The sequence below is a fragment of the Aphelocoma coerulescens genome, unplaced genomic scaffold, assembly GCF_041296385.1.
Source record: "Aphelocoma coerulescens isolate FSJ_1873_10779 unplaced genomic scaffold, UR_Acoe_1.0 HiC_scaffold_276, whole genome shotgun sequence".
NCBI classification, from domain to species: domain Eukaryota; kingdom Metazoa; phylum Chordata; class Aves; order Passeriformes; family Corvidae; genus Aphelocoma; species Aphelocoma coerulescens.
This window is the reverse complement of record NW_027183620.1, coordinates 1-9,740: the sequence shown is the minus strand read 5'-3', so window position 1 is coordinate 9,740 and position 9,740 is coordinate 1. Positions and strand designations below refer to the sequence as shown.

Here is a 9,740-nt window from a genome sequence, read left to right as displayed (position 1 = left end):
CCTCCTGGTGACCTGTTCAGGCTGACAGCTCATGCCTGGTCCAGTTCTGCTGAGTCCCAGCTTTTTCTTTCATAGCTTAATCATCAGGATGACGATTGGTCCATTTCTAGCTCCAGGATAGTTCTCAGCTTCCCTACATCAGCAATACTCTACTCTTAGCTAAACAATGCTCCTTTAATGAAACTTTCTGGGGACTGGAGTCCTAACGAAAACCAGCTAAGCTAAGAAAATCTCAAAACCATAAACTTCCTAACTATGGAACAGCTAAATTATAAAACTCAGGGGATGGCCGAATCTTCTCTTAAATACGGTACATCCCCTCTTCACTCCTCTGGGCTGGCGGGGCACCAAGGCCTCCTCAGGCGCAAGCGTCTCCTCTCCAATCTTCCTGCACTTGCTTGGCTGAGATGATCAGAGCAGCCAGGCTGGAGGCAGGATCGCCTGAGGTCACAAATGGATGCTGCCCAAAGGAAAAACACAACCAAAAGGAACCATGACTTCCCAAGATCACGTCCAACAGGCTCAAGCAGGGCTCCTCTGCTACCAGGAAGACGCGCAAAGAGGACCGAGGGCACCATCTGCCCCTCCGCCTTCCGCTCCCGGACCTGTCTCGCCCAGGCCCACGTGGCCCACAGTCCTCTTCGGCCCTTCATGCAGGTGTCCACAGCTCGCAGGGCTTTTTGCCGCTTTGCTTTTTCTTACCTTCAGGAGTTCCTGGGCAGACCAGCGCCTGTCCTCGTCTGTCTGCAGGCAGCAGCGGAGAAAGTCGCGCAGGAGAGCCGAGTGGTGCCTGGGGTTTTGCAGTTTTGGGGCCCCGTTCCTTTCTATCAGTTCAAAAACCTACCAAAAAGGGAAGCGGACACTCTACCTGCTCCTTTCCTAGCCACAACAGCTCTCTCTGCACAGAGCCACACTTTGAAGCTGCACCTTACCCTGAGACGGGGTTCCCTCTGGTAAGGAGCTTCCCCTTCCACCATTTCCAGCCCCACGATCCCCAGTGACCAGATGTCCACTTTGGGGCCGTAGGCTTCTCCTCTCACGACTTCTGGCGCCATCCAGCTGGGAGTGCCGACGCTGGAGCTGCACTTGTCGTGCTCAGGGGTGAGCTGAGCACAGAGGCCAAAGTCAGCTGCGGAGAAAAACAAACCCTGTCAAAGCCAGCTACAACTGGCAAACCCAGCCAAAGAATTGCCCGCTCAAAGCCTGACAAGGCCACGGTGAATCTAGCTGGAAAAGCAGCAGTGCTCTGCTTCCGCGGGGCTGTAGCCAGGGAAACAAGGCATTGGCCTCTTCAAAAACGCCCTCAGGTTTGGCGCACTGGCCAAGCAGTGCTTCTGGAGAACTGGCAGTTACCCCAGAGCAGCCCCAGAGCGCATCCCGGGAACGCTGCGCCGGACCAAGGATACCCACCCAGTTTGACAGATCCGTCCGTGCTCACAAGAATGTTGCAGCTTTTGACGTCTCTGTGGATGACTCGGCGGGAATGAAGGAAATGCAGTCCTTGCAGGCACTGAGAGAGAGAGGAGAAAGGGAAGGGTGAAGGTTCAGGACCTGATTTCATCCCGCAAGAAAGGAACGGGCTGGACGAGAGTGACAGCTTTCTCAGGGAATTGGGAGCCAGGGCGCAGCATCCTAGTGCTGTCAAGAGGAAGAGCTTGCTGCTTCAACACTCTTACGCGTGTTCTATCTTTCCAAGCAAAGGCACATCTGAGCTTCCAAAAGCCCCTCCTCCCTTCGGTACGTAGCGCGTGCCCTTTGGCTGGGGGGCGGCATGGCAAAGATTTTCTTGGTAGCCTTGTGGCAGCAGAGGAGGAAGCAGCACGTTAGACCTGTTCCAGAATCCAACGCCATCTGGGCTGCAATGCTATCCTTTGAAGCTGAGGACATCTCCTTTGCCCTTAGCTTGAAATTCTGCCACCAGCGTTCAGGCTTGGAGCGGCAAGGAATGCAGGACACACAGACAGGCTCCAGGCAAACGTTGAGAGGCAAAGCTGGCAAGAGGAAACAAGTGCGACACAGCGAGCGAGCCAGCGATCCAGCGAGCGCGAGCGCCCCAGCACAACGGCAGCACGTAAGAGTGCGAGAACGGAGCCTAGGAAGTGCGGGGACACTGGCAGGCAGTTGGCTTCAGATGTTCTTTCTTCTGCGTGTCGTGACAGCAACAGCAAAGCAAGGCCGTGAGCAAGAAATCTCTGCTGTTCTTAACCACCAGTTGACAAGGGCCAACAGGCCAGGGGAAGCACAAGCGGCATCCCTCACCTCCCGACAGACAGCGCCTATCTGTCCTTCCTCGAGGTACACTGCCCCGACTACATCATACAACGTGCCGCCGTCCATGAACTCCATCGCCAGCCAGAGCTCTCCATCGACCAGGTAGCTGAAAGAAGAAAAGCCCGGCATGGAGAGAGAGGACCTGGGCACAGCCCAGTCACCCGAGGGGCTGACCCAGCTTTCTGGAAGTGCTCTCCAAGCTGCATTTGCCAGAGGAGATTCTTGCAGACCAAGTGCAACCTCCTCCCACGCACTGGAGGAGAGAAATCCTAAACAGCTCCATTTTCTGCCAGTGACCAAAGGGGTTTGCCACTTTGGGCTTGCAGTATCCTAAAGGAACACTGACATGAGAATAGCCCCACCTGTCTAAGTAGGACACAATATTGGGGTTCCTACTGTCCCTCATGGCCACGATTTCATTGACAGCCAGCTCCTCGGACATCTCCTCTTGAAGAGCCATTTTCTTGATGGCCACCTAAAAGGACATTGAGAGACCGTTGACTTGAGAAGCCGCTCGTCGCACGAGATCCCCAGGAACACGCAGCGAGTGCTTGTGCAATGACGCAGCCCAGCTGTGCCAAAGGGCAGAGCTTAGGAGAAGGACCGAAGCCCGTCCCAAATGCCGTCTGCAGGCTGCTGAGCCTAGGCTGTGCTTCAGAGGAGCAGCCTCTGCCGCAGAGATGGAGCGGCCACCCAAAGCTCCAGCCAAGGCTCGCAGCCGCGGCGAAAGCGCTCCAGAGCTGCAAAATCTGCTGGGGGCATTGACACTTTACCTGTTGTCCTGTGCTGGCGTCGAGGGCTTTATAAACAGCTCCAAAACCCCTAGAAAGAAAACGGCAGCAGAAAAAGCCCTTTAGTCCCTGGCGGTGAAAGCCAGCCTAGGCGGGAGATCTCCCCAGGCTGCCTGGAGCATTTGGAAAACGCCTGGCTGCAGCGCCTCCCCCGCCAATAGCACAAGAGCCCAGCAGCCCTCTGCCACGCAGGGTGTCCAGGAGAAAACTGAGGCCCAGTGTGAACACCAAGGGCTGCTACAAATCTCCAAGGCACACGCCCGATTGCTTCCGTTCCCAGCCTAAGGGGGACCCTTTGGAAAAACTGGAGAAGAAGAACTTGGAAAACTCTGCCTTTGAGAAGTGTTATCTGCCAGCTCTCGGGTGACAAGGTGCTCTGGTAGGCCGGCAGGGGCGGGACATCTTCCAGGCCCTGCTCCTTGCTGCAAGCAAGGCAGACCTTGCCAGCACCAGGTTGTCTTTGATGATGCCTTCTGACTGCTCTGACTGAGCAGTCCTGAGAGGTGGCAGGAAGGTAAAGCCGGAGTCTGACCGTGTTCGCAGCTTGCCTGACTTCACGCTTGACGCTGCACCGGCCAAATGACCGGGCCCGTGGTTTTGCGTAAGGAGCAGGCGTCAGACTTACCCTCGTCCGAGTTCTTCAAACGCCGAGTATTTCCTCCTCGGCTCGCCCAGACTCACAATGCTCCCTGAAAGACAAAAGCAGTGCAAGGTGCTCACTTTCAAAGGGAGATGCCGCTCCCCAGACGATCCAAGATGCAGCCCCACTGTCGGGAGCTCTGTGCCCATTGCAGTCACTTGGCTTCCAGCCGCTGAGAACAGCGAGCGGGAGGGCCATCTTCTCTGCCTTTCAGCAGTTGGCCTTTCCAAGAAGGACTTCACGGCTCTCAAGCACAGCAGCTCATGTGATAAGCCAGAACGAAGGGCCTTTAGGAACTGGGCCCTCCGAGTTAAGGAAGGGCCTCCGCGGCCTCTGCAGTGGCACCTGCCGTCACCGGCAGGGCCACTTAGGAGAACAGTGTGCAGCAGTGAGAGGAGGAGCGAGAACAGTCGTAAAAAGGGCAGCCAGAGAAGAGCTGGGGCCCGAGAGCTCCCTGGGGCCCAGTCACCCGCTAGGTGCCAGCCTTCTGCTCAACAGAAACAATCTCTGCTTTTGTCTTTGGCACAGAGGGCAGCCCAGGAAAAGTCAAGCCAGTGCCAGCTGCCCTCAGAGGCAGCGGGAACACGCCGAGCGCTCTCTTGCTGCCTCAAAGCACAGCAACAGGTTCTTGGAGGGAGGCCTAAATGCCTCTGTGACACTAAAGCGAGGAGGAACTTCAGAGACCCGCAGAAAACACACCGCTCTGGCAGACCAGAAATACACCAGACGTACTCAGTCTCTTCAGGCTCTGCTCCTCTCTCATCTCCGGCTGCTGGGCTGGGCTGCTGAACGAAGTGCTGGCACGTGGGGGAGTGCTGGCTGCTGCAGAGCGCGCCGGTGAAGCGGCACGTTGGACGGCAGAGCGCGCGTCAAGAGAGAGCTGGGACAAGAAAGGATTGCCCGTCAGAAAGGCGGCTGGCACAGATGCCCTGCAGAGCACACGGCAAAAGGAAGGCTGTCAGCCACCGCCAGGCCTCTTTGGCTGGGGGGGTTTTGCATGTCCCCTTCTCAAAGGCAACGGGCAAAGCCCAAAGGCTGCTGTGATACAGCAGCACATGGCCAGGTTCATGCTACATTTTATCGATTTTCTGCAAGACCACTGCAACAAGGTATTGACGAGCTTGCAAAGATCCAGCAAGAGGTGGGAGCAGGGCCCCAGAGCCTTGTTGCTTTCCTCCTGCTGTGTTCCCCTGGGCAATGAAGTCACCCTCGAGTGGGCATGGTAGCGTCTGACCAGAAGGCCAGTCTGCTCTATGTTGTGCCTGAAGCTAATTGGTCCCTCCCAGGGGCCAGTGTCTCCTAAGTATCCTGCAAGGCTCTCAACTGAGTCTTTGGACCGTCTCTGTCCACTGACCACGGGGAGCCTGCACGGACACCGTGCACCGAGGGGCTCACTTCTACGCTGGCAACAATTGAAAGGCACAATGCTGCCTCTCGTCTGATCCCAAAGACATTCTCAGGCCCTCTCAGCGTCCCAGCAAAATGGCGCTCAAATGGGAAAGTTCAGAAGCCATTTGCCAGGGGTGCCTGGCCTGGCTGAAGCAGCACTACGTCATGGCAGGCACACAGCCCCCAGCATCTTCAGGCACGAGCGGCAAGGGCTGGCTCGTCAGAAACTTGAAGCTCGGCCCTCCACCAAAGGCAGTGCCAACCACAGGCGCCACTTACTGGCTCTGCACGTTCAGGCCGTGGATGGACACCAGCTGGAGGCTTCTTGTCATTTGGCTCCTCTTCCGCATCTTCCTCAGCAAGAGAGGGAGCCAGAGGAGCTGCTGACCCTGCTGGTGAGCCCTGCAGACAGACAGCAGTGAGAGGGACAGGGAGCAGCCAGTCCTTTAGGAGCTGCTTTCTTGTCAGCTCCGTAAGCTGCTTTCTTTTCACCCAGACTAAGGGGAAATCAGAAACTTTGATCAAAGTGGGATTCTGAGTCGTGAAATTCACCCTCTTAAGGTGGGCAAATTAGGTGGTGCTCCGTCTTGCTGTGCATTTGATCCTCCACCCTGGCTAGAATCAGCAAGACACCTTTGGCCTGCCACACTTGCCTTTCATCTCTTGAAAGGCTCTTCAATGGAAAATTAGGAAAGAGCCAGTGCTCCCTTTGCTGCTGCTGATGCCAACACCGACTTGGCCTTTCTTTCCGCCTCCCAGGCTGGCACTCTACACTCTACCACAACAGGCCAAGCTCACAGCTTGCCGCACAATTCTTACATGCCAGCAAGGTCAGAGGTTCCTTTGCCACTCACCAAAGGACGGGCTTGTCTCCATCCGCGTGTGAGGTGACCTGCAGAGAGCAAGGCAAAAGGAACCAGATGCCGTTAGAAAAGTGCCTGTGCTGGGGAGTCCCACAGGACAAGTCAGTCCCAACAGAGAGCATTTTCCTTTCCCAACATCCCTCCAGGAGCAACACAAGATTTTCCCACTGCAAGCAAGAGAACAACAAGGACACTATACTAGGCTCTCTCTACTTTTGTCGCTGAAGAAACAGAAACACGATCACAGAAATGCCAAGTGGCCTTTAAGTCAGAGCTTCTGTTTTGCCCAACAGCTCAAGCAGCTTTTTCCTCTTCTCTTTTCTGCAACCTTTCTTTTCTGGTTTTTTGTTGTTGTTGTTGTTGTTGGGTTGTTTTTAATTTGGTTTTTGTTTGTTTGTTTGTTTTTTAAATAAATTGCATGCACTAATTCCCATCCATTTGCTGCAAATGATCCCCCAGGAAAGCTTCCACAAAGGGCCCCATAGCTGTGGCGGTTCTCTTCTAAAGCAGCCCAGGAACAGCTCCTGGGTTCAGGAGCAAAGCCTAAGCGGTTAGGAGCTTGCACTTCATTGCCAAGGGAATTGCTCTCTTGGCACACCGTCAAGGGTCATAGCAGAGAGCCAAGGCCTCTAATGGCAGGATTTGGAGCAAGAAAGTGCTTTCCCTCACTCCTGGGCAAGTTTTAAAAGTACTTGTGAGGCTCCCTGCCAGCCTGCAATTTGCAGTTGTCTCGGCTGAAGCAGCAAGCTGAGGAAATGACAGTGTCCAATGCCACGCGCTCTCCCGTGGAGGGAACGCAACCCCTGCAGGTTACGTTGCAAATACTCTCCAGCCGCCAGCGAGTGCAGACACCCCCTTTTTAGCTGATGCTGTTGGCAGGAGCTTTAGCAAAGGAGCGGCACCTTAATGGCACTTTTGCTCCCAAATCTGCTTCATCACTACAAACGAGCATCAAGAGCAAAGTGAAGCAAAAGCCGTGTGATGGCTACCCCCAGGATAAACCTTTACTTACGAGTCAGGTGGGTCAGGAAGTAGCCGGAATACGCCACAGAAAAAACCGTGCAAACCGCGGCACAGACTTGCCCGATCATTCTAGCAGTGCTGTGCGGGTTTGCACACTGAATGCCACCCGGGGGAAAAACCAAGACTCCTCTCGGGGTGCAGGCCGTCTGCTGAGAACGCCTCAGTCACGAGGGTCCTCCTGCAGCGAGCGAGCCAAAGAGCTGCTCTGGACAAGGAGGCCTCGCGCGCGCCGGGACAACGTCGCGCTGACAGCACTGTGATGCGGCCCGGCTCCCTTGACGTCACAATAGCAGCCGCTCTGGCTCTGTTGGCGTAGTTACGCCCGGCAACCGAAATCTTCTGTACAGCTGACGCAAAAGAAAAGCCTGGGAAGATCTCCTCAGTCATAAAGCAGGAGAAAAAATCCTTACCGTCCATAAGCCAGTGCTCAAGGCATCCCGGGGTAACTCCGAAAATGCACCGATCCAGCAGGCCCCCAAGAAATCCAAGCAAACGTGGCTTTTCCTCCCCAAGGCTTTGACTAAAAGCAAGTGTGCTTGTTCCTGCTGGCATCTTTGTTGCTTCTGAAAGCCCTAACTGCTTTGATGACATTTAGGGGACAAAAGAAGCCAAGGAAATCAGTTTCCAGGAGTACTGCAGTGCGCAGTTGCCTCTTGAGCACGTAGGTGCATGCTGACCTTTGCTCGGACTCACTTTGGAGCCTGACCTCCCTTTCTGGCAGGGAGGTGTTGGCTTGTCTCCTGACACAAAGCTCCTCTCTTCCTGCTTGCTCTTTCTTTGGCACCTTAACGTCGGACAACATGCAGAAGAGCTGCGCGCTGATTCTCGAGCTGCCACAGTTTTGTTGTGTTGCAGCTCTGGCAGCAGCCTGCGGCTACCGCTCTGCGGTGGCCTGCAGGTGCCGAGCCCAAAGAAGGCCCGTTTCAAGCAGTCAAAAGCTGCAGCCTCACAGATGTTTGCCCAGGCTCCATGCTCCCTGTAAGATTCCTTGCAGACATTTGGATAGCCACATCCCAAAGAAAATGAGATGCAGTCATTCCCTTCTCTGTCAAAAGCTCCAGTTAAAGGCAGGAGCCAGCTTGAAAGAGGAGAGCAAGTACTGAGTGGGAGAGGGAAACGAGTGCATGAAACTCTTCTGGAAACCAACTCTGCTTGCCCATGCACGAATGACTCCGGGCTTAGCTCTCTTTTCTGGTGACTCAGCACAGACACGTCCTGTCTGCTGGGGGACAACTGCTGCAGTGTCTTTGAGGAGCTTCACACTGGGCTCTTCACACGTCGGATGCTGCGGGTGCCATTTGAAAATCGATGCAATGGCTGAAAGGCCCAGCTGCACCTTGAAATTCTGTTGCTGAAAAACTGCAGTAATTTACCAGGGTAATTCTCCCAATTTGAAAGCGTCTCGTTTTCCCCATCTCCTAGAGAGCTAACGTCAACCAGGCAGTTATAGAGCTTACAGAAGGAAGAATGAGGCCTTAGCAGGGAAAGCCGAGCGTAGGCCCTCGGACTCCCTTGAGCAGAGCGCGTTAGTGCCCCAAAAGGACCAGAGAGGGAAGCGTTTGGGGGACGTGCCATTTCAGCCCTCCTTGGCTCTTGGATGCCACGTGACCGCCAGGAAAGGGGAACAAGCGGGGCCTGCTCCCTCCTCCTGCCCCTCCCTGAGGGGCGGCTGGCGCTGGGGGATGCCAGGGCACGGGGGGCGGGTGGGGGGGCAACATCTCCGCAGGGCGGGCGGAGCGGGAGCGGCCACGGGGCGCGTGGGGCGGGGCAGGGCCCCTCTGTGAGGGGGGAGAGCCTTGGGCCGCTGGGAAGCAGCGCAAAGCCATGAACAGGACAGCCCGTCCAGAGCGCACGGCTTCGAAGGCGCTGTCCAGCTTAGGCCCAGTGTGGCAAGGAAGGGAATCTTCCAGGGTTCTGAAGGTTTTACAGCCTTTTATTGCCAGTCCTGCTGAAACCAAGGGCTGAAACCAAGGGTCTTCCAGCTACTTCTTCATCTTCATCTTCATCTTCATCTTCATCTTCATCATTCTGTCCTCCTGGTGACCTGTTCAGGCTGACAGCTCATGCCTGGTCCAGTTCTGCTGAGTCCCAGCTTTTTCTTTCATAGCTTAATCATCAGGATGACGATTGGTCCATTTCTAGCTCCAGGATAATTCTCAGCTTCCCTACATCAGCAATACTCCACTTTTCACCACCGTCACCTCTCGCCGCTCTCTCGGTGCAACTCTTCAGTGACACGGGGCTGCGGAGATTCCCTGGTGTGGGTCTTTTATTGCATTTTATTCTATTCTCCCTACTGTTTTTTTCTATTCTCACCTCTCACCCTCCTCGGCACTGCCCTTCTGGCCACACCCGACAGCGCCCGTCCCGCCGTGCGGCTCGTCAGTGACACCGGGCGCCGCGGACATCCCGGTGCAGTTTTTTATTCTCTTTTACTCTGTTCTCTGTATTTTAATCTACTCAACCTCCGCCCGTCCCTCGGTGCAGCTCCTTCAGACGCGGGCGGGGGGAGACGCGTCTCGGTGCGGCTCTTCTCTTCTCTTCTCTTCTCTTCTCTTCTCTTCTCTTCTCTTCTCTTCTCTTCTCTTCTCTTCTCTTCTCTTCTCTTCTCTTCTCTTCTCTTCTCTTCTCTTCTCTTCTCTTCTCTTCTCTTCTCTTCTCTTCTCTTCTCTTCTCTTCTCTTCTCTTCTCTTCTCTCTTCTCTTCTCTTCTCTTCTCTTCTCTTCTCTTCTCTTCTCTCTCTTCTCTTCTCTCTCTTCTCTT

General features: G+C 55.0%; 1 protein-coding gene across 1 annotated transcript; it reads right to left on the bottom strand.

Moving 5' to 3' along the window:
* Positions 1–358: 358 nt before the first annotated feature.
* On the bottom strand, positions 359–7,045 carry LOC138101394 (serine/threonine-protein kinase PAK 3-like). The gene is made up of 12 exons (XM_068999198.1): positions 6,967–7,045; positions 5,946–5,983; positions 5,371–5,493; positions 4,435–4,582; positions 3,688–3,751; positions 3,045–3,093; positions 2,634–2,746; positions 2,260–2,377; positions 1,411–1,510; positions 933–1,129; positions 703–840; positions 359–460 (listed from the first exon to the last, which is right to left on the bottom strand). The coding sequence occupies exons 1-12, from the start codon at positions 7,043–7,045 to the stop codon at positions 359–361; spliced, it is 1,269 nt and encodes a 422-aa protein (XP_068855299.1).
* Positions 7,046–9,740: the final 2,695 nt, after the last annotated feature.

Bases quoted from the DNA above. Each gene is read 5' to 3' on its own strand.
- LOC138101394 (XM_068999198.1), bottom strand. From the start codon at position 7,045: ATGATCGGGCAAGTCTGTGCCGCGGTTTGCACGGTTTTTTCTGTGGCG. The intron at 3,752-4,434 runs GTACGTCTGGTG...TTTGTCTTTCAG, and splicing joins GCAGAGCCTGAAGAGACTGA to GGAGCATTGTGAGTCTGGGC. The intron at 1,511-2,259 runs GTGAGGGATGCC...TCTCTCTCTCAG, and splicing joins TAGGCGCTGTCTGTCGGGAG to TGCCTGCAAGGACTGCATTT.